Genomic DNA, 25,074 nt, shown 5'->3' on the forward strand with positions numbered 1-25,074 from the left:
GTGGGAGAAAGAGAGCAAGCTTCATTTAACAGTTTCACAGCTGCATACTGACATCATTGCAGGCGTCACCATCTCACTGCAGGTGTAGTTAGGCGGCTGAGTGTAGATTTAATGATTAATTTGCCTTTCACTAAGTAAATTGTGTACAAGATTGAAGTAAGTAGCAGATGACACTGCATGAGATTGGTGTATGGGAAGCATAATGTAAAGAGCTAATGTCAATACTGAAGAGTTTGAGTCTACTATAAACCTGATGTTGGTGCACAATATATATTTTAAACCAAGCTTAACAGCTTGTATTTAAAGAAAATATGGGATGAGGTTATAGTTATGGTATCAAGGTATCATTGTAAGGGCCCCTCTTCTCCACAAGATGGCTCCAAATGCATGTAGCAAAGCATTATAGGCTCTTGTAAAATGATCGAGTAAAGAAATATATCATTCATTCATTTTCTGATGTATATAAATATATATATATATATATATATATATATATATATATATATATATATATATATATATATATATATATATATATTTATATGTATGTATATATGTATATGTATATATAAAAGGAATGTTTGAGTCCATGCACAATCTCTGCCCCTTTTTATTGATCCTAATCAATACTATTTGGAAAACAGAATAACGGACATTAAAGGGTTGTAAAACTGCTGCATAGCTAATAACAGAAAGATAATGAGTCCTTGATACTTACAAAGTATTCAGAGTTTAAGGTGAATCAATTAGGGTACATTGCAGTCTGTCTCCAGTGAGTTTGCAGTAGTACAATAGTGCCTGGGGCATGAGGGGAGTCTCACAAGCATATACTGCACCTGTGAGCCCAAGGGGAATGAACAAGTATGCAGCTCACTTGTTTTCCCAAAGCTCCTGAGACTGATAACAGAGCACTTAAAACACACCTGCTTCAAATGTGTTTCTACAGGCATGTTTTGTGTGCCACTTACGTGTGCTGTGAACATTAAAAAAAAAAAAAAAAAAGCTGAGGAGGAAATTAACAGAAATGCTTCCCAAGTCATTTTCCCAGATGAATATTTAAAGTGTTGGGTGTAAATTATATGCAACCATGTGCAAAGAACTGATGTGCCACTCACAAAGCCATAAGCTATATCAAGCAGTTATTTAGCAACAACAGGTTTGGAAGCTGCCAGAAGACATCCCACTTTCCTCTGTGTATGGTTATTAATTTGGGGTGCTGGGTATTAGAATGGTAAAATGGATGAATGGATTTGTATTTATAGTGATTTCAAATCATGCCAACCATTCAAAGCTGTCATATTCACACACTCTGATAAGTAAACCAGGGGCAAACTTGGGGTTCAGTGTTTTGCCCAAGGACACTTGGAAATATAGTCAGGCGAAGCCTGGAATCGATCTCCCAACTTTCCTGTTGAAAGACGACTGCTCTTGAGCCGTAGCTCAGGTGGAACTTTTACTACTTTTGTACTATTGTTGTTTTGTTTTTTTCCTAATGAAACATTTTCTAGTTTGCAATGACTAAATTTTAACATAGGGTTATAGTCACGGGGAATTCAGGAGGATACTTCTGGTATACGCTGTGGGTATCAATCTATTCATTTCTCCTGCAGGGGGAAATTAATAGATTATATATATCTATATCTATCTATCTATCTATCTATCTATCTATCTATCTATCTATCTATCTATCTATATATATATATATATATATATAAACTGTGACTGTTTGATGTCATTATTATAAGTAATGTTTCTTTTTTTTGTAATTTCATATTTTAAAAGGTTTTCATTTATGCCATTATTTGCTTGAAAGAGCATCCTGGTGACGGGGGTTGATGTGGAACTACATTCAAGCTCTTGGAAATTGGGGACGAGGGGCTTCTGCTTGCACTGGCACTGGGCCTGACAGTTGCCATGGTCCACTCATTGTCCCTCAGCACATGGGAATAGCATGAGAAATCTCCAGTGCAAAAATTCTGGATAAAAATGTAAAATGGTGGCACCTGAAGCAAAAAAAAATCAGTTGTTTTCTGTATCATGCAAGAATTAGTTGGAAAAATATGAACAAAGCATGTAGACAAAGACAGCAAGACAATAAGGGTCTTTATTCATTCATTTGCATGCATTTAGAGTCACCACGTGAATGCAGATGAAGCAAATTATCATAGCTTCAGCACGAAGATGCAACATTTGCAAACGCTCCCGAAGGCTGTATTTCAAACTCCCGGTAAGTCAGAGCTCCCAAGTAGTATGAGTCATGAGAGGAAGGTAATCACTGGCAATGATGTGGACTGCTGCCGGGCAAGCCCCGTTGTAGAGGAATACCCTTGAGAAAGTCCACACTGTCTGCAAACGACTGCTCACATAGGTCCAGGAATCGCACTGACTTCCCAGCTAATCATTTATGATGTTTTATACCGGTTCAACGCATTTAGCCAATCAACGCTCGTCTTATAATCACTGCCTCCGCGCCATTGGTTGAACTTAGACAAGGGCGTTTTTCCCCCCGCTCTCCAACAGCACCATCTCTGGCAGGTGGTGTGTGTGTGCTTTAAAATCATACAGTAGGCTAAGGTTTAGGACGATAGGCAGGTAGTTGTAGGGAAATAACTACACTTTATGTTGTTAAGTAACTGTTTTTGGTCGTTAGTTTTGTGCTGTGTGTCATTGCGTTTTCTATAAAATCACGAGAGCCGCGGTGAATGGGATGAACGTCGGGGTTCCCCTTTTTTGAGCTAGACATTTTGTGTTTTACGACCAGCGGTGAATTAGACAACTGCTTCTTCATCATGCAGCTTCAGAATGAAGACGGAAAAGCCCTACATGTTGATTTTTATTTCACCACCGGTTGAAGCCTGAATGAGAGAGAAAACCTTCCGGCCACGACTGTCAAGGTCTCACATCCTGGAGCTGGCTCACTTCATCCGCAGGAACTGCATAGAAAATTATATGTTGATGACATTTTTTGGAAGCGGCTGTGCCTTTTGTTTTCGTATCGGGATCGTATGCGGATCTGCAAACGCCACGAAACCCAAATGAGCAGACGTTTTTTTCTGCTTTGAAAATGAGGAAGCGAATTCATAAAGACCCAGAAAATGGCAAGAAGGTCTCGTCGTCCGTGGGCCCGGATTTGAGCAAAATGAGAAGGAAAGGGGCGAATGCAACAGCAGCATGATTTTTTTTTCCACCCCAGAATGACACCAAAGGAGGTAAAACGGTGGAGGTAGATAAGACGCAGCATCGATGAAGGCAAACTGGACAAGTTTTGAGTCGCTCATAATGAACAGAAATACTTTACAGCTTCATATAAGATCATTTTCACTCTGTTAAAAGATATTTTCTAATTCACCAGTCATTATTTTTGCATTGCATCTATTGTATTACCCCCCCCCCCCCCCCCACCCCCCCAAGGTTTTTCTTTTTTAAAGAAAAAAAAAAATCTTTTTTTTTTTTTTTTTTTTTAAAATTCGGATCCTGCCCTGACTATCAATGGAAGTATGTTACCAGCTACCGGTTTTGCCTCTAGACAGGCCGGTTCCCAAGCATGTCCTCAGCCGGAGGGGAGCCATTAGTTTCAGCTCCAGCTCCTCTCTCTTCGGTGCTCCTGATCCAAGACAGCTGTCACAGGTAAAGAAATTGAACTTAATATATCTCAAATCCTTAAATAATTTAAATACACAGTTTACTTCAAGATAGTCTTTTTCTGTTCATTTTTTTTTTATTTTGAAACAAAGTACATGAATAATCCACAGGAATCTTGCAGGTGGTTGTTGGATATTTAGGCCTTAACACGTACAGAGCATTTCCTTGCACAGAAGCACCCAAGAAGTTCTTATCTTTTTGACCTAAAACACACGCAGCTCCCAACTTTGTATTTGTGTGTGTTGCTCTTTGATGAAGGGCCACTACACTTTAGCCTGCACTAACATAATACTGGAGTTTGTCAGTTTACTATACTCTATTTATGTTTGCGCACACTGACAGAACATAAATCATTAAGTCACACCTGGGCTTCCTGTTTCTTGCTCTCTTTTTTGGCACATCTCTATATTTATTTGACCTAGTCTGTGGTGACTTAATGTGAGCAGCAATAACACTCTGCATGTTGTGAGATCATATTTTAGCCTGACTTTAATATATGCAGATAATCTGGAAATAGCAATGCAGGGCATCCCCATAAAAAGCCAACCCTGTACTAAGTCATTTAAAGCATTTCTATATAATACAGCTCTCTATGCATTGTAGACGAACATGTTTTAAGATTTGGGACTCCAGTATGTGCTCAGGTAAACTTTTTCTTCAACCATCTGTTATGCATTAAATCACTGTTGTGCGTGCCCCCTCCAAGTCTGTCCATTAGTATTTTGTAGAGGTCCCTGTTCCACATAGCCACCCATGTATGTCTGCTTTGAACCTGTCACCCTTCCTCACAGACAGCTCCCTGAAAAACCAATGCAGTCTTGGCAGTGGAGCGCTCATCCCCTGTGGCTTTTTTTTCAGTGGGGTTTTTGGGTGTCTTTGTTTGATGTCATAAAATATTTGATAAGCTGACTGGGCAGCACTTTCCTGACTGTCTTAACCATCAGCCTTTTATTGTATACTCGCAGTTATTGTCCTACTACGTTATGACAACTTTAGAAAAAACTTTTTATGGTCCTTCATGTCATCCTGCTTTTTGGGATTTAATTCTCACACAGAATCCAAGGAAGAGTTCCTTGGGAAGGTCCCAAACCCTCAAAAGGAAATCCATCTGCATGAATTTTGTTGCTCATTTATTGCATATGAACACAAGTGTGAAGCTGTTGTTTGTCTTTCAGGTGTCAGGTTCAGTTTCTCACATAGGTTTTTGTTTCTTGTCACATGGTCAGAATGAGATGACCTGATATTGTGCTCCTATTGTTATAGAAAAAAAAAAAGAATAACTTTTTTTACTCTGAACAGTCATCATTGACTCTATGATTTGGTTCAGAGACATTAAATAATATATTTTCAACTCTTTATTTATAGTGCAAAATGTAAATGCACAAAAAAACTTGGTAGCAAAAGAACTTGCCAATAATTGAATTTGTCCTGTTTCCATGTAAACATGGGCAGATTTAGATAAAGATGCTGGCATGCGTACAGTTGTGTCACTCAAGTCTTTGTTGTGGAGCAATTACACTTCTACAAATATTCTGTTTCAGGCCTTATTTATGACCATAAGGATGCATTTGTCCTTGCTGGCTGCTGTGTTTTTTTGTGTGTGGTTCCACAGGCCTGTTGTTTGTGGAAGCAGGGCTAAAGTACCATTTCAGAAAGAGGCAGTTAGGCATGTGCCTGGGCTCTGTGGGCAGTGGTTTGGCCCATTTCCAGACTCACAGATGGCCAGAGTCTCGATCTCTTTTCTTTTGCTGGCTATCTTGTTCCACTCACTCACAAGCTCCGTCTCTTTATCTCTTTCTCCTCTGCCCTCCCTCCTCTTCCCTTGCCAGTGAAGACATTTCCTCTTATAAACAGAGTATAAAAGAGTAGGACTGAAGACACGACTGAGTCTCAGAAGAATATGTTGCTCTGTGGTTGTGGAATGCTAGTGACTGGGTGTAAATATGCTGCTGAAGAGGCGTTGAAAACTGCATCAGATAGATAGGCTTGTTTGTACTTCACAATGGCTTTTTTTTGTATTTAGTATGCTTGTTTAACTCCCAAAGTAAGGTAGAAGATGAACTAGAAATTTGCTTGAATGGAGTAAGGGATGCGGGTCCCATCTGGCTGCTCTTGAAAATATGAAGGGTAAACACAGGACCGAGACTGATTAGATTGGTGCAAATTGAAAGGACCAAGAGCAGCAGACATGGAGTGGGACACAGTAAAGAGTCATATGGTTCTCATTTAAACTATAAAGCACACATGCATCTCTGCAACTCGACATTGTTGCACACATTTTAGAAGATGCCAATGGCTGGAGTGAGTGTTTTTCTGCACGATGTGGTTAACAATCCTGATTTATTGCTTGTGAAACACACTTGCACAGTCACATGTTTGTGATGTGGTAAATACTTTACAACCTTTGTGAAATAAATTAATTAAATTTAAATAAGCAGAGTATTGATGAGGCTTGTTAAGTCATGTGACTTGTGGTGATAACGTTAGAGACTACAAGCACTGAGACACTGATCTGCAATCTGCTTCAGTCTGTTTCGTAACATTCAGTTAAAGTATAGTGGCCAGAGATCTTAGATCAGGTCCTTCAAATTTGAAATGTTTAAGCAGGGGAGATGATAAGCCCCATGTCTAAGGGTGGGAGATGGCAGCGTTTGTTCCAGCCACACCGTGGATGCTTCTTTGCACAGACTGATAAGGGAATACAGTACAGTGCCTCCTTTTGTGGGAGTTACTTTGTTGATTTAAACTGCAATCAGATTGACGTAGTTTCAGGATGTGGTAAGAATGCTGAAGGAGCCGTTCAGAGTCTGAGCGGGGTGTTTCACAATCTCAAAAACGTTAACCCCTGTGCTACCAAAATGTGGGTTTTTAACAGATTTTCTGTGAACAAGCTGAAATGTGCCGCCCTGTTTGTTGTTAAGGGAAATGCCTGGCATTGACAGTAGTAAATAAACTGCATCCTGTCCTCACTTTAGATGAAATGTGTGCTTTCCCCATGTTGTTCTGCATGTCTGACTCTCTATAAGGGGCCCCTATTATCACATGACCATGATGTTTTCGTGCAGCAACGTTGAGTGCAGTCGTCCATAAGAATGTAGCTATACATGTTTAGAGACACCATTGGCTGATGTGGCTGCATCATATTTACTGTTGCTCTGTAGACCTGAACAGAAATGGAGAATTTATTTACCAGTGTAGAGAGGATTTAAACCCAGGATAGATCAGTAGTTGTGTGACCAGGGTTTTGTTTGCCCTCTTCAGAAGGCTCCAGGGAGGGGCTCGAGGAGGTGCATTAAGCTGACCCTGAGAAGCAATTAGAGCCTGGGGTTGATGTTTAAAATGAATGAAATTCCGGCACAGAGACAGGCTGTGAGACTATAAAGCACCCACCCTCTCGTAACTTTGCTTATTTCATAGAGTGCCGCTACAACATGTGAATACAATGACCTTTTTAATGCAATCTATAAAAACAAGCTTAACTCTTTCTCTGGCAGTTAAATAAACGAAAAGGGAAAAAAAAATGTGTTGCAGATGTAGTTCTGCTTGTCGAGCACGCTGCGTTGTGCAGCAGCGTATCTCATTGTCATTTGCTTGCTGAGGCATCAGGCCAATTCACCCCCCAGGCATCTCCGCCAACCAGTAGGCCTCTCCTCAAATTCACTGCAGCTGGTGCGTGTCACAGTGGGCAGCATGCTCTAACACTCCACCAACAGGTAGAATCTATCTTAGGCTTTTTATGTATGCAGCGGATGGTGCACAAACACACACAAACACTCACTCCAAACCTGCCTGTGTTTATGGCTTAGCACTTGGTTACTGGAATGTGCCGTCCCACACAGTGGAGCGCTGCGAAAGGTTGTAACTCAGAAGGAAACTTTTAATTTATGAAACGGTACTGATTCCAGCTGCTTTTATCTTGAGAGTTAATGTTTGTTTGTGTATGTGTGTGTGTGTGTGTGTGTATGTGTGGTGTTTGTGCTTTATTGGGTTTTTGATGTGTTACTTTATAGAAATACTGCTGGCAATCATTTGCTTGAGCACAGCCGACTCACTGGCTGCAATATGTTTGTCCTCAATTAAACATCACTTTTAACATGTAATAACACAATAAACTGAAGTTTTACACCTGTACTGAATACAAGGAAGTGTCAAAATGTATCACTGTGCACTGTACTGTTTGAAAAGGATTAAAATCAGTATAAAAACTGACTGCAATGTGAGCTTTATCATAGACAATGAACATTTGAAAAGTCCCCTAAACTGTTTCAGTTATGCTTTTGTAACTCTGTTTCTATCTTGTTAATTTCAAAAAGCCTCCATGTCAGTGTGTTCTGCTTAAACACAAACTACTGAGAGTAGAGGACTTAGAAAGCCATTTTGGGCAATATAGAGCAGACTTTCAATCTAGCTTCACTGATGGAATGTAACTGGATATAGATTCTATATTTGTGCACTTTTGGGGATTTTTTAAATTTATTGTAAAAGTCAGATATGACAAACATTGAACCCTTGAAGCTATGCACTTTGTCAGGAATTTGACATCAGGTTTTGACCTCAGAAAAATGAGTGTTTGTGACCTCAGGCGGTGAGACTGAGCTGAGATAAGAAACAGAGCAATATGTAAACGAGCTTGCATGAAATTGCACAGAGCACAATGAGAAGACTGTTACGCTTGCGGCAAATGAAACAATATTTATATTGTATTCAGACCAACGCAAGCAAACACCAAATAAGTGCAACTCCACCGGATAAAACGGATAAAAATGTGTGCAAATTCATGGTCAAGATAGTGCACATGCGTGGCAGAAATCTTTTTTGTTAGCTTAATAAATTGCTAACATTGTTAAATTGTGCAGTTGTCCAAAACCTTATTTCCCCTTCACCTCTTTTGTTATGATTTAAAGCAGAGTCGCCCCTTGATTCATTGTTTCCATTTTAACTTCTCTTTTTGGCCACAACTTGTTAGATTGCTAAAGAGAGAAGTTTAAATAAAAATGAGCTGCAAAGGCTCTTGGCTGAAGTTAAAAAAAATAAATATATATATTGTTTTCTGTCAAGTTTTATACTAGGTTATGTTCATTTTAAGTTTTGGATAGCAAAGTGGACTTTCTCTTAAACTTGCATACATAGTTTACCTTGGGTGTTTGGCTAACACCATTAAAAGGTGATTTTAATTATTTTTGTTTGCTTTTCACTTATTTCAATCTTTTTTTAAAATGGACTTGGTTAATTGGTAATTGGAGAAATGTAAACAAAGCATTTCTGTAAAATATTTCAGCATGTTTTCTGGAATTAATTTGGACTATTTTAGCTTTATAAAGTAGCCTCTTTAAAGATTAATATGAATTATATATTATATTCCTGCCATTAAGCAGCAGTTTGAGTAGTTGTCTTTACTAATGAACAGCATCAATGACTGTATATTGTCTGACTTTGTATTTTTTCTATAGTAATCATAGCCGTCTTTGTTAGGATTTTTTTCTCAGAAAACTTGCTTTACATCGTAATGTTTTACAAGTTTATTGCAAACACATTAGAGGTTGTTAGTGATGATTATGTGTATCGTTAAGAACCAATTGTTAATACAATTTCTCCCTTCACACTGCCAATGTGCTTGAGATGTAAAAAGTAAAGAAAAAAAGACCAAAATGGTTTCTGCAGAAATGGGCAACAGACTGTGAGCTACATTTTTGGATCTTCACACTGCATCATTTGCGAATCAGATCATTACATTGACTTGGTCCACATATCATGGTCCATGTTGCCTCTCACTGTTGAAATAATGCCCTTTGGGCCAGTTTTGCAACCAATTTAAAAACATGGCGTAAATGCCACAACACCATTTCATCCATTTTTTTCAGTGAGATTGGTTTCTTATGAAAGACACTCTTAGTGGAACATCAAACATGAATTTGTTGAAAATATTTGCTGGATAAATAAAATAACTGACAAACAACTAAATACAAAATATGACACTATGCTGATGACATGCAAATTTACATAACCATCCAGAAGCCTGTCGTCCAATCCAATCTCTGATCTAATTCATTAAATGAAGGATTGGATGTGTCAAAAATTCATTCAGTTAAATGAAGACTAAACTGAATTAATAGGTTTTGGAGCTAATGAGGAAAGATTAAAATTAAGGACTTATCTTTAAACAACAACAAAGTGTCGTCATGGACTCTGATTGGAATTTCCGCTGTCACATGAAGGCAGTCGTGAAGTCAGTCTGTTATCACTGAAACAACATATCGAGGATTAAAGGACAGATGTCTGCAGGATTTAGAAAAACTTGTCCGTGCATTTATCTTTAGTAGACTAGACTACTGTAATGCTGTCCTTATCGGCCTCCCTAGAAAGGTCATTGCTACTGCTTGAGTCCTCACTGAGATCAAGAAAGTGGACCATGGAAGTCTAGTCCTCAGATCTTTACACTAGCTTCCTGTCTGTCAAACAATTACTTTTAGTTGACAAAGCACTGAATGGTTTTGGGCCAAAATACACTGAGAATTTTATGATTTATTGTGAATCAGCAAGATCACCCCATCAGGTCCAAATCTACTTTTTGTCCTCAGAGTCAGAATTGAACCTGGAGAAGCAACATTCAGTTTTTCTGCTCACATGTGGAGCAAACTCCCAGAACACTGCAGGTCTGCTGAAAGTCAGCAGTTTCAATTCAAGGTTAAAAAACTTTTCTATTTGCTGATGTGTTTTTATTATAACAACTGTTATACTTGCACCGTGTAGCTTCTATTTTTTTTTTTTTTTTTGAGATTATCTTATTTAGCTTGATTTGAGGTAGCCGTTGGGTGAAGATGATTTGTAAAACTGCAAAATAGTACTATGAGCATGGAGTGTGATGGAACATTAGGCTGAAAGCCTCCCTCAATGTCATATTTAACCCTAAGCAGCCTCAAACAAAGTGACACTGGTCATGTTTTGTCTGAGTTCTTTTCTTGGTAGTCTTTTCAGGCACTCATATTTCCTCTACAGCTTACAAAGCGATTTCCTTTACTTGCATTTATTAAACAGTGATGCTGTGCTTTTGTTTTGGATCAGGTTCTCATTAAACAGGACATCTTTGCTGTGGCACATCTGAGTCATTGATCAAATGTTTCCATATGAGCACATCACTACAAATGAAAGTTTAAAATGTTCCCAAAAAAGGCTCAATTCTGCCTTTGAAACCACTTTTGTCAGAGTTTAAAACAGCAGGATTTTTTTTTAAAGTTAAGATTGACCCATGACAATATTTTGCTGTTAAGTAGCTGTACAAAATGTTAAGCTCTCATGAGTTACTTGAATATTGTCACAGGTTATTAAAATTTGTGACAACAGTTTGAAGAGCATGGCAACAGATGAAACCTATCAAATGTTTTTGTGTTTGTACATTATTTCGTGCATCTATGACACTGAGCCCAACGTTTGACATTGACAACTTATCTTTATTTGTGGAGCATAACTTAACTATGACAGAACAGTGTGTAAGACAGTATCATATTTGTGTGTTTGTGCTACAAGGTGACAAGGGAGGCTGTTCTGCGTGATGCAGATTTCAAGGATAAAGCATGACTTTCTTCTTAGTTCACACTGAGAATTTAACATTAATGGTTGCACAGTTCACAGAGGAGCACAGGTCAAATGTCGGCTGGCCCGATATACTGTACTTAAGGTTTGTTTTCTGCTAAATCAATTCAAAAGGTCTGTTTTGGGCAGAACTGTTTGCAGATCTGGTCACTCTTAATTCCCAGCTTCAGAGCCAACAATATACGGTTCCCACGCATGTGACAGCTAATACCACCCCTTTACACATACACACACTCACACACAGATACATGCAGCCCATGCATACATAGACACAATCTACAATACTCACACTAAACACCGGTGCTGTGTGTAAACACAGTCCTGTTCACACTAAAATACAGCTTTGCACATTAGCCAGCGCAAGTCAAGCTGTTTGCTAGCTGGTAAAATATTAGCCTTAGATTGGTGGCTGTCATGAGCTTAGAGGACAGACATAATCATGTTTGAATATGTGTTTGAAGGAGATTCACAGTAATTGTAAAAAATTGGGAGTAATGAGTAAATGAACAAGTCTTTGTGTTGTATGTTGTCTGTGTTTTTGATTTGATGAGACGGTTTATTTTATTATATTTTATTTTATTTTATTGTATTATTTCCCAAATATTAATGCAAGGTAGCAAGTATTTACTACAGGTTTTACTATATACTCTACCCTTGTTGTTTTAAGCATCCACATAGTCAGCAGGTTCATCTTCAACAGAGAATACAGAGAATAAATCTGTCCTACCAGACAGACATCAGTCTGGCAGTAAGTCGGTCAGTGAGCCAACCTGCCAGTTATTCATGCTCCCTGTGGAATGGGTAACCCGAGACAAGGGAAGCCCCAGAAAGGAGAGAGGAGTTAGCCGGGAGGGTATTTAGAGTGCATAGTGAGGTGAGCCAACACCTCAGCGTAGCCCTGAGTGTCTGTCTACTGAACAAATATGCAGTTACCACAGTCAAATATCCTACAGCTACTTCATTGTTGGTGACGTTCCTGCTTCATGCTCAGGGATAATAAATATATCTGGGTATTTTTACAGTATCATACAGTAGTAATTTAGCTGAAAATCCTCTATATAATTTTGTAATATTTCCCCCTTTGGTGTTTGTGTATACTTTTTTCAAGAAAACAGAAACTGCCAGGTAAACTATAAAGAAAAAAAGGTTTTATTGAGTATTTTTATGTGGAAAAATATTGTCAGGGATTTGTCAAAATGCTGCTTGTATGCGTACATATGTAACTATCACATGGCTAACAGCAGCTTCAGTTTCTGGGTTGATCGGCTCCCTGATGTGAGCTGTATTGCAGAGAGATTTCTGTCTGAAAATTATTATGAGCATAGGTCAAGAAAGCAAGGGGAGGGAAAAAAAAAAAAAAAAAAAAAAGCCAGAACTGCCTCTCCAACATTTTCTTTGTTACTTGAGTGACGAGTTCTGCTCATGCCATTGCCTGATAAGAATAGATGTTGACAACAGCAGCACCTTTTTGCACATTTCAGATGCTCTCATAGAAACTCTCAGAGAGGACGCACAAACAGTTCTGGAAAAATAAAAACAAAACCGTGGATACAGGGGCTTTTTTGTTGGTGGCTGAGAAATTAACTGTGGTTCATTGTCTGTTTTATTTTTTTTTCTTAAATGGTTTGATGCAACACTGGATGACATTTGTCCATGACCAGATAGTGTTGAACCTTAAACTTATTCAAAACAAGCGAATCCTGCGGTTTTATTGTTCATCTCCTCTCAGTGATCCTATTTGACAGATTTGGTGTTCCTCAGTCTTAAATGAGAGAGAGGTTTTTCAAATTTTTTTAAATTTTTAAAAAATTTCTCAATATTACCACATTTATATGGTTAAGAGAACAATTCTTGACAGATTTTTCTGTTGCTGTATTACACATTCGTCTTGGTGATTTGGTGCTTAAACAGCCGCCCTGGTTTTAGTCTTTGATAGCTTTCAGATTATTAAAGCCATAAGCTGAATCCCTGCACAACTTCATCATTTGAAAAGTGGTTTATAACATTATTTACTCATCATGCTCAATGAATGGTTGGCTGCCATTCTGCAAGTTGCTTCTCTTTTTGTTTTGCTCTGGTGTACACGGTCATAAGAAGGGGGAAAAAAAAAAATCTAAATCAGATGTTCAAATCTAGATTTAGATCAGCTTTTATTGAATTAAAAGTTAACAGATGGTCATTAAACTTGATGGAGTCAACTTTCCCTGTAGATGCCTTTTTAGAAAGGGTCTGTTGTGATGCAGATACCAACAGGTTTTGTTTAGAATATGAGAGTTGACTTTCAAGAAAGTCATTGTTTTTTTTTCTTTCATTTTACAAGTAATACAATAAATGCACAGTGAAAGAAGATTGCTGACTGGTGGTTTGAATATATTTTAGTTGTAAGTTCCTTCACTTTCATTTGAATGCATTCAAATAATTACCTGCTGACCTCACAGTCTGCAATTTCTTTTGGTTTGTTTGTTCTCTTATCTATACTTTTAATCTTTCTGCATTTCTAACTATGCGTTTTGACAGAGAAGTAATCATATCACAGAAAACTTTTTGGGTGAGGTCAGATTTGGATCAGACTAAATAAATTCCTATCATGGGAAACGCTGTTTGTGTGCGAAATTGTGTGTGTTTGTGTCTACATAGCACATGTGTTTCTCACATGACTGATAGCAGTGCCATATCAGGCCAATGATGTGGAGCTGGAACATGTTTATCAGTGCAACAGCACTTTATGTATGCGCATACAAACACACACACACACACACACACACACACACACACACACACTCATGCACTTTAGATTAGAGTCCACAGCAGCAGCGTTACGCACCCTCTACTTATCAAATTGTGTGTATAAATGAAACTGTATAAGTAAGGCCTGCTTTTGTATGTGCTGGTGGGAGCGGGGATTATAAAACATATATGTATTTAAGTGTGATTAATAACCTGTGGCAGACTGTCATTGTATTTCTGTAATTATATCTTGGTGATTTCTCTTTATTTTCAGAGGCGAGGGGCTATTTCCTACGACAGTTCTGACCAGACAGCGCTGTATATTCGTATGCTAGGTAAGTCTCCCTGCTCTCTGTGCATATGCACATGTACCATATGCATACACACATGCACACACTTATCAAGTCTGCTGAAGGTTTATCTCCTCATAATCACGTCCATTTCTTAATATGCAGTGGCTCAAAAAGCAGTGAGATGGGAAATGGATTAAGAGCTGGAGAGATTATGAAGAGAAGAAGGCGCTCCAAAAGTGCACGTTTTGAATCCACTCAATCCCTGGCTTTTTTCAAATCTCTCAATCACAGCAGGCTTAAACTGTGTGTATCTGTTCTGTTGAGTCTTGGAGGTTTGATCAGATTTGCTAGAAGTACAGGGTGTGTAGAGTGAACTTCTGTATTTGTGTACATGTGGCTTTGTATACATACTGCTTGTGTGCAGGTCTCCATTTGACCTAAGCGACTCCAAACAGAGTCAGCAGTTTAGAAAAGGGATGATAAGATGGAGGGCTAGCAGCACTGCCAGTCAAATGGAGTCAGATGTAACTGGGAAGCCAGCAGTGCCGTAGTTCTGCTGCTTTTATTGAGAGGTAGGAAGAGAGTAGCTGAAGTTACTTTTATTACCACTAAGTCAGATTCTCTGTTAAATATCAGATAGCTTCTGAGAATTATAGTGATTGAAAGGTATATTAGTTTAACTTAACCTTTGTTTTATATGGCTATAGTTTCATTCTTCCCAGCTTAATCATGACGTGACTGCTGCCACGTGTTTCTGGTCACAGTAACAGTATTTTGTTGAGCTGAAGAAGCTTTAGCCTTTTAATCATTTTACTTAGCCAAGTATGACGGTCGTGTCATACGTCACTGGTTCTGTAGATGTTATATTTAATAGAGTGTGAGGAGGAGAGGCATGCTAATGCAGACTGGTGTTTGCCTGGGCCAGGCTTCTGTCTGCTAACTTAATGCTGATGTGCTTTCAAATAGCGGGACTCAGAGCTTTTGCCACATCAGTTATAATGACATGACCTACATCCACCCCAGAGCACCAGCTCTAATGCACTGCAGGCGAAAAATGGACCCTGTGACACTCAAAAACACACTAATCACACACGCACATACACGTGCTAAGCCCGAGCACATGCATCTGCAAATGTGACAGATGTATATACATGTGGGCACACACTGCCCAGGAATGAATATGTTGGTCATGTTTTATGTTTTTGCATGGTTTCACATCCCACATTCATTTAAAAAAAAAAAAGAAAAAAGCCTTTACAAACAGCTTTTCAGAATGTTTAGTGTTGTAATGCCTTGAATTGTAATTCTTAGTTTTTGGTATTTTGATAGGAGCTTGTGTAGTATTCAAACAGCTGTTTGCAAGTAAGTAACATGCTGGTTGTGGGAGCACACCCTTGTGACTTTGCTTTTTAATTCTGATGCACATGACACAACCTGAAGTGCCATGCTGGAAATGAACCACTGCACTGTCAAGCACCTTGATCAGTATTCTGCCATATAGAATCTTGCCTGAAACAATAATCTAGCATTTTGCTGCATCAGTGTCACAGCACCATCCTGTCGCCTCACTATGCTTTCACCCCTTTCGACTGCAGTCTACAAACAAGCCGGCCGCCATCTGTGGGGTCAAAATCTGGAGCCTGTTCCTCTGCTTGACTACTAAAACAAGTCATAGCTCAAGTCTAGATTGCCATCAGTGGCTCTAAGTACTAATGGTAGAGCAGGCTGTCCTGCATTGCACTGCATGCTCAGCTGTTCACTTCTCTGTCCGTTTCTTCTTTTGGGAACATGGGAGTGTGATGTTTGTGTGTGACTGTTCCCACACAGTAATAGTACACACCAGGGTTATATACATATAAATAAATAATAATTTTTTGGTTTGTTTGCTATAAGTGCCACATTGATTGGTTTTACCACATGATATCCTGCTTCATTGCAATGCGATGATTTCCTTTCTGATTCTTCTAAAAGCCTAAGACACAAATTTTAGGTTTTCGTTGAATATTTCAAAGAATAGCAAATATTCAATTGATATCAACCACCAGTTGTTTGTTGGGAGAAAAGTTGGGAGAAATTTTGCCATTAATCTGTCCAAAAGATTGAGTATTTTGTGTAAAATCTGTAAGGTTTAGTGATAGCTATGTATTTATTTGCAGCTGGTGCTGTTGAATTTGAACAATAAATAGATAAAGCATTTTTTGTTTTAACTTTAACTTAATTATAGTCTCTAATCCCAAAAGTAAATTATGATGTTGCTTTGTCTTTGGAAAGAGTCATAATTTTCCAAATGAAAATCCTTCGAACAATAATAAAATGCAGTTGATGCATTTAATCTGAAAAAAAGAGTCCCCTCTCCTAGTTCAGAAAATTATTATAAAACATTAATGTGGACAGGAATGACCTTCTGTATTGGTTCTTATTTGATCATTGCTGAAGAAGCCTCTGACTGAACATACTCTGTTGGTAAATAACGATAATGTGTTGAAAGTCTGCAGCATTTTTTCAATTATGTTTATCAGTTTACTCAATTTTCTTTTCTCCAGAACCAGTCCCCAGCATAAAGACAGACTTCTTTATTGGGTCACTTTTATTGGATCACATTCTCTAATGCTGCTCTTCCAATGTTTGACTGCACAGGAAACCATGCTTTCCAACACGGACTGATTGGGGATGTCCAGCACGTTATAGAACCCCAGCTTCCCAAAAAAAGTAGTTGCTCTGTCCTTGCTTGCAGACCAGCACAACTTGGGTATCTGTTGTTCCTAGCCACTTCCTTGGCTCATTTCCCAAGATAGAAATAGTGTTTAGCTTTTTTCTATTCCTCCTAAATATTTCCAATAATCTCCTTTTGTCTTATTTGTGTTCAAGAGAAAACAATTCCTCCCACACCATTCCACAAAGTTATCTGGTAGTTCTTATTTTCCGTCTTAATAATGTCCATTGTAAAATGAATATATTCAGTTTCTACAAAACTGTCAGCATAACAGAAGCCATTTTCCTTATAGCTGTTAAACTGCTTTTTCAGCAAAGTCATAAAAGCCTAAAATCCACACAGATGGGGACAAAGACCTTCTAGAGATGACACAGCCTGCAAACTGTCTTAAACATCTCATTTATAGTAAAAGTTTTTGTATTTGACAACTTCACCATAACATGTTTACAATTTCTCATATAGCACACTTTGATCAATTAATGGATGACTGTTTTGATTTTCAACAATTTTTGTGACCAGACAGGGCAGACTGGCTTTTTTTTTTTTTTTTTTTTTTTTTTTTTTTTTTTTTTTTTTTTTTTTTTTTTTGGAGGAGGAGGAACCCTTTTTTAGGAGCCTAGAGCTTTAAGATTTTAGTCGAACATGACAAGAGCTTGTGCATTAGTTACAAAAGGAATTTTGTTTTTTAAAATATTGTATATAATGAAACACCATTTATCAAATATGTCAGATGGCAACATACAGAGAAGCAACAAATGACAGATTACGAAACTGGAGTAATCAATAAGTTTTCAAATCAAATGAAATTTTAATGAACAGACTCAGGTACATAAAAAACTCACATAAGACAGAGAAGAAAAGACATATATACACATAAAATCCCAAAAAGGTCATCAAGATCATTTAAAAAACATAAATGTACTTCAACCAGTTTATCCTCAGTCTGGATGGGCACAGAGAGCAACTCTCAGAAGGATCTGAGAGAGCTACTATGATGCTATTTGCAGGTTTGTCCAGACATTGTATAAACTTAAACATCCCATTTTTTAGAAGTGCTTTGAGTGTGCACACTCCTGCAGTGACAAATGTCTCAATGGCACTCCCACCTCTGGGAACCTTAAGTATTGTTTGCATAGCATCATTGTATACCAGCTGTAACTTTCATACAGATTTCATATTAAAAGACCACAAATGTGGTATGTAAAGTGGAAATATTTAAATCTTTAATCTGTCTTGTGGATGTTGCAAGAGAACCAGAAACTTTCTAAGCTTCTGTCCAACAGAAACTTGAAAAACAGGCTTGCTTAGAAAGGTTGGGGCAGCCTGTTAGCTGTGTTAGGTACTTGACCTGCATTTGTCTTACTGTCCCGCTTTGTTCATTGCTTCGTGGTAAGGCTCATCCTCATGGCACTTAAAGCAAGATGAATATCAACGCAGCCTAAATAATTATTAATTCAAAGTACAGCTTGTTTGAGAACATTCACACACTTTTTTTTTTTTATCATGTATTATGAATCTTGAGGAAATAAGTGTTGATTTCTTCTAGGAGATGTGAGAGTGAGAAGTCAGGTTGGATTTGAACCGGAACAAAGAAGCTCCCACCCATACCTTTGCATCGACTTCCGAACACTTCATAGTGAGTATGAATGACAGCATAATTACCCCAGCTCTTTAAGACTGGATCCATATTTTTTTCCCTTGCATCTTATTTGTCATTATATAAAACAGTGTTTCCTTATCTTGGTCCTCAAGTATCACTTCCCTGCATGTCTTAGATGTGTTCTTACTTCAACACACCTTATTCAGGTTAACAAATTCCTCATCAACTTCCTTGCCACCAATTACAAAGTCATTCATTTAATTCAGGTGTGTTTAAGTAGGGTTGCCTCTCAAACATGCAGGGCAGGGCTACTTGAGAACCCGGACTGGGAAGCATTGAAAAACACAGCTTCATAAAAAAGTAATTTGGCTTTAAAGGGAAAAGAATTCATATAATCAGAATGTCTCTCCACATAGTTTGGTCCTAATCTGAAAGGTATACTGTATGTTTGTACATTGCTTTTGTGTGTTTTTAGGTGTGTCTTAGTATAAAACCTGACCAAAGATTAAAAGTAAAACTTTCTTCGTGACTGAAGCTTTTTGTTTAAACCCTGAAACAGTTACAGACAAGTAGTGTGAATTTGCACGGACAGTTTGACCCAAAAGTAATCCTATCTCATGCTGACGTATTTCCAATTGTAGCTATAGTTTATACAAACACACTGCCTTTTGTTATGCGTGTGTGTGTGTCCACTGACAAAGCATGTCTGCCGTGTGATTCCAGATGAAAGGCTTATGAGTGGGCGGCTGTGTCAGCAGCGACTGTTTGTACACCCCTCTCTTGGTGTTGGATCCCCACCAAGCTTGTCCAAGCCAAATGATGCTTTAAACTTATCAAGCCTGTGACATAATAGTCCTGCAACTCCTCTCTATTTGATGTATTGCATCTATTGTAAAATATTCATACACGTCTGTGTCTTCTATGTGCACAGCACGGCTGAGCCGTGGGTCTTCATTGGCCAGTTCTGGTACTGAGAGGAGGGTCCAAAGACTACTCAGCTTCCAGAGATACCTGCATTCATCCCGCCTTCTGCGGGGAATCCCTCAGCAGATTCCCCTTCACATTCTTGATGAAGATTACACTGGACAGGCCAGAGTACGTTATTCATATAATAACACGATGCTAAAGTATCAAGAAGTTTGTCTTTTGGCTTTTTTCTTTTAGTTTTCACATCTGTATCTCTGCTTTTTTTTCTCTTTCTCTCATAGTGCATGTTGGAAAAAGTTGGCAACTGGAATTTTGACATTTTCCTCTTTGATAAATTCACAAATGGTAGGTAAAATATGATCTGAAATACTGTTTAGATGTTGTTTTACATCAAAATACTAATAACTGTAAAGCTCTGCTTTAGTTTCAAAAAGTTACCACTGATGCCATCTATTGGATAACCCAACAATATGAAGGTTGCTCCAGGAATCAGACACTGCATCTTGCATTGTTGGACATCAGTGCCATGTGCATTTTAGCTTTAGAGCAAATAAATAAATACCTAAAAGAACAAATAAACAGTTTGATTTAAAGTAGATTTATGGGATGGAGATCTCAGTATTTATCTAAAAAGATCCTTATTTTAATTAATCATACACAAGTTTGTCCACATTTGTTGTTAGTTGTTGCAATAAAATCATAACCCAAAGAAGGAAAACATTATAAAACAACTGAAAAGTGAACAAGATCAATGACTCAGTTGTGTTTCAAATTAAATATTTTTTGGCCAAAATACAAGTTATGCACCAAAACCAATGTGAAATTTCAGAAAAATGGCAAATAATGTAAAAATAAATAAATGGAGTTGTATTTTCCCCACAGTGTAGTTAAATAAAAAGAGGAGGACTTTGTTTCTACAAGAGCCAGGGGGATGGACGATGTCCACAGCGCAAGAACTACTGTTTTACAGGTCTTAGATGTTTCCTGGTGTGAACGTACCTGATTCAAATAACTGGGTCTTTGCACAAGACTTGCCAACAAGCTCCATCCATCCATGTAATTTGAATCAGGTATGTTGGAGTAGTGTAACATCCAAAACCTGCTGGACAGTAGCTCTAGAGTTGGCCTTGCCTGACCTAAGTTTAAAAATAATAGCAATTTTCAACATAGTAAGATTATTAGATCATTACAATCTAACAGGAATTTATGCAACACACTGTATTAATGCATTCAATGACGTGATGAGGCTGAGGATAACAATCATTAAACCAGTAGAGTCCTCGTATAACCACACCAGTTAAACAATATATTAACTATGAGACAGTGGAAATGTGCATTTGGAATTAAAATTTATTATGTACTCTGTGATGTGGCTTTTTTGTACATAATTATTTATGGAAATTAATTGTATTTGGTGCAACATTTTGGGTGGTTAACTTTGATGAAACATGGTCCCATCACACAGAGCTGCAGGTTAATTTTATATGTTTAAACTGCCACATGGAGATGGTTGAAAGTAAAGCATATTGTGGCTGTAATTGCACATTTTGTACTTGCAGTCGCCTCAGTCTGTGTTCCTGCCATGTTCCTGACTCGAACAACACATTTCTCTGGGGAGAAATGTGCAGAATAGTCACAAGTATTTAAAAAGATTTAGTGACACTGGATACAGCTTTAAACTTTCATTTAGAGAGACAACGTGACGGTGTCTAATTGTTGAGTTCTTCCTGCTCAGGAAACAGCCTGATCACCCTGACCTTCCACCTGCTAAACCAGTATGGCCTGGTGGAGCTCTTCCAGCTGGATATGGTCAAACTCTGGAGGTTTTTAGTCATGGTTCAGGAGGATTACCACAATGACAACCCGTATCACAACGCTGTCCATGCTGCAGATGTCACACAGGCCATGCATTGCTATCTGCAGGAGCCAATGGTGAGGCATGCCAACGAGACATTCTTTTAAGTTTCAGTAGCCAACTTTGACACAGCTGGCTGTCAGCCAGGATGATGACTGGCTATGTTTCTTTTTTCTCTTGTGTGCCATCTCTTGCTTTAGATTTAGATAGAAGATTATTGCTCAAGCTGTGAAACAGCTGGCAGTACAGGCTATTCTGATTGACTCTTTTCAGCAAATATTAACACTTAACTGTGAGTTTGGTAGTCTCCCGCATTTGACTGTGATGTACATTTAAAACTAAATGTATTGTCTTGCAGACAAGGCTTTAGAATGAGTAGGAATTAAAGTGCCTTTTACCAGTGTGTTAATGCTTTAGAAAAGGTGTTTTTGAATAGGAGTGATGAGTCATAATCTTTGTGACATTGTCTTGTGAGAACAGCTTGCAAAATCTCTGACGTCCTGTGACATCCTACTGGGGCTCCTGGCAGCTGCCACACATGACCTGGACCACCCTGGGGTCAACCAGCCTTTTCTCATTAAGACTGACCACTATCTAGCAACACTTTATAGAGTAAGAGAAGATAAATCTATCATGTGTAACTTGATGTATTGCAGGACATCATGTGATATTTTTAATTAATGTGGCTATGAATAATCTGGTTTTTTTTCCCGTTTAACTAACAGAATACCTCAGTTCTGGAAAATCACCACTGGAAGTCAGCAGTGGGTCTCATTAGAGAAACTGGACTGTTCTCCCATTTGCCTGCCGAGGACAGGTCAGTCTTTAGCAATGAAAATATTAAAACTCTGTCAGCCACATTTAGATCCACTTTAATGTTTAAAAACTGATCATTGTGTTAAACCATTGTACTTTCTTGCACATAAGTCTGAGCATGGAGAGGGAATTGGGCTCCTTAATCCTGGCCACAGACATCAGCAGACAGAACGACTATCTGTCCAGGTTTCGCATGCACTTGGACCAGGAAAACCTGTGCTTGAGCCATGCCAGTCACCGTCACTTTGTCCTACAGGTTGGTTACGTCTTCCTTTTTTTCCTCACAAACACACTTGATTCCAGCATGTTGGCAATGTGTTGTTTTTCATCCCCACTGCATACAGATGGCTCTGAAGTGCGCAGACATCTGCAACCCCTGCAGACCCTGGGAGCTGAGCAAACAGTGGAGCGAGAAAGTGACAGAGGAGTTCTTCCAACAAGGTTATCAGTCTGCTTGAACTTTTCTTATTCGGTCATTCGTTTTGTAACTTTCTTTTCTGTTCTAGCTCTATCTATTTTCTTTTTGTGAAGAACAGACAGTTCACAAGTATGTAAATATTTTGCTTCATTTATGCAGGAGACATTGAGAAGAAGCACAAACTTGAAGTTAGCCCACTTTGTGACAGAGAGACAAACACAGTTGGCAACATTCAAATAGGCAAGTATGGATATCTGCTATTTATAGATGCAACTAATACATAGCCTAACTTGTGTCTGACACCTTTCCCTCCCCCTCCAGGCTTTATGACATATGTGGCGGAGCCGCTGTTTGCAGAATGGGCCCGTTTCTCTGACACACGTCTGTCCCAGACCATGCTAGGTCACATGGGGCTGAACAAAGCCAGCTGGGGCGGCCTGCAGCAGGAACAAACCCCCGTCTCCGAGGAGGCAGAGCCCAGCACTGTCGGAACAGACACAGAAGATGCCGCCACAGGAGGAACCAGCTCCAAAGAAATACCTCAGGGAAGCAGAGAATCCTGACACTCCTTCTGTGCCCTTTTCACCTCAGCCTCCCAAATCTTGAACCCTGGCGTCAAGGCTTCACCACGTACTGAGGGCCTGGTGGGGCTCCCACCAGCCTGCAGCCATGTCGCTGCCCCTTCTGATCCAACACCTTGTCTATGTTTTGTTGCTTTGGTCTCCCATCTTGATAAACCACTGATTTTTATTTAATTTATTTAATTTTTAATTAATCTTTTTGGCATAGAGCAATACATAGATACCTCATCGGGCTACTGCTGTATTTTCTCTTATTTGCTCTGTTTATTTATTTGTCCACTGTACTTTTGGCTTTACTGACTGAAAACGCCTTCATTTTTTTTTTTTTTTTCCTATAATTTTTTTGTGAACCTTTAGGGGGAAAGCAGTATACAAACTGAAAGACTTTTTTTTCTGGTATTTTGAAGTGCCATTTGAAAACTTAAGATTGAAGAATGATTTGAACTGAATTGACTGAGACAACTGAGTATTCATACCCTCCTGAGACTTTTGAGTAATGACGTGTTGCATTTGTACTGAAGATTCTTCCTCTGTAAAAAAAAACAAAACAAAAAACAAAAAAAAAATGTGACAAGCCCAGTCCTTCTGCTGCCTCTATGATGACTGTTTACGCATCTCCGTGTCTGTTGTATCTTTCCCTTGAACAGAAGTGAATCTTGTCAGCTCCACGGTTTGCCTTCGAAGCACAGATGTAAGGAACCACTAGTTTAAACCGTCATCCCACTGTTGAAGCCATGAGCAGAACCTTATTCAAACACACCAGATGCCATAATGAAATGACTCCACCTGTGCTACCGTGTGTTCTTGCACTCCAGATAATGATGTTGCTTCGTCTCCATGACCTTCCTAAGATGTCCTGTAAAGGGTGTTATCTAGTCCTGGTTGACGTAGGGGAGCTCCCCAGTCAGACTGGATGCTGGTCAGTCACTGGACATGCATCTAACCTTAAACTCCACTTCATGCAACTCTACTCGCTCAGGGTTTTGCCTGTCTCTTTATAGAAGGAGAGGGGGAGGAGGTGACAACGGACAATGGTTGCTGTTTTTTTTTGGTTTTTGTTTTGGCTTTGATCAACTGGAGGAGACTCCCTCTCCGCAGAATGTCTCTCACAGCCACATGAAACCTAATGGACTGCTTGACTTATGCCTTATAACTATGCACAAACTATGCTAAGTGACCAAACCAACTCTTGTTCCCATCAAGTGCATGTGTGCTTGTCTTTGAATGCACTATGCCCTCTTGTTGTGAGGAACAACTCCAGCTGTCTTTTTTTTTTTTGTGTATGGAAACAAAATGGTCGAGTGAATTAGAACATTCCACTTCTTTGTGTTTGGTTGTCTATTTGATTCTGTATAGTGGCACAGGTTGTGTTTGTGTTGGAAAATTTTGAACGATAACAGGTGCTTTTCTTACTTTAGCTGATTTGTATTTTGCTGTAAGTGCTGTAAGACTGTTGATAAAACTGTTTACAATTTGTTGCGACAGCCATTTTTGGGAAGACTTCAGTGTCAAGCCAGGTTTTGTAAAGGCTTTGCTGTATTGACCTTTTTGATACATGCCTGTTGCAGTTACAATTTGAATAATAAAACCTGTTGACTTTGAGTCGAGTGTGCCGTCTAATACTGATTAGCAAAAACACTTGAAAGTCCATGAAAAATTGAGGTTAATTAATGGCTGTAACAGGTTTTTCTTTTGCTTGTTTTCATTCACCTTTAGAGTATGAATACCACTAATACCACTAAAAACTATTATGAAAAAGGTATACATTTACAGGTTAATTTAATTTATAAATTGTAAAAACTATGATAAATGTCTATTTAAAGCAGTAAAACTGCAAACTAAATGCTAAAAAGGCTTTTGTTCCACCTCAGCAAAGGACATTCTAGGTTGTTCCTGCTTACAGCATTAGCCC

The 25,074-nt window shown here is 38.6% G+C and overlaps 1 protein-coding gene across 1 annotated transcript; it reads left to right on the top strand.

Moving 5' to 3' along the window:
• The first annotated feature begins 2,585 nt into the window (after positions 1 to 2,585).
• Positions 2,586 to 24,607, top strand: pde7a (phosphodiesterase 7A). The gene is made up of 13 exons (XM_079260057.1): positions 2,586 to 3,627; positions 14,234 to 14,294; positions 15,582 to 15,614; positions 18,512 to 18,601; positions 19,497 to 19,660; positions 19,774 to 19,837; positions 21,228 to 21,424; positions 21,828 to 21,959; positions 22,073 to 22,164; positions 22,275 to 22,419; positions 22,508 to 22,604; positions 22,741 to 22,821; positions 22,903 to 24,607. The coding sequence occupies exons 1-13, from the start codon at positions 3,490 to 3,492 to the stop codon at positions 23,142 to 23,144; spliced, it is 1,536 nt and encodes a 511-aa protein (XP_079116183.1). The 5' UTR covers positions 2,586 to 3,489; the 3' UTR covers positions 23,145 to 24,607.
• The last annotated feature ends 467 nt before the right edge of the window (positions 24,608 to 25,074 follow it).

This window comes from Telmatherina bonti (assembly GCF_933228915.1).
Source record: "Telmatherina bonti genome assembly, chromosome: 20".
Lineage (NCBI taxonomy): Eukaryota > Metazoa > Chordata > Actinopteri > Atheriniformes > Telmatherinidae > Telmatherina > Telmatherina bonti.

Coding starts and splice junctions, on each gene's coding strand:
- pde7a (XM_079260057.1), top strand. CDS start 3,490: ATGGAAGTATGTTACCAGCTACCGGTTTTGCCTCTAGACAGGCCGGTT. Junction 3,628..14,233: donor ATCCAAGACAGCTGTCACAG/GTAAAGAAATTG, acceptor CTTTATTTTCAG/AGGCGAGGGGCTATTTCCTA. Junction 14,295..15,581: donor GCTGTATATTCGTATGCTAG/GTAAGTCTCCCT, acceptor GTATTTTGATAG/GAGCTTGTGTAGTATTCAAA.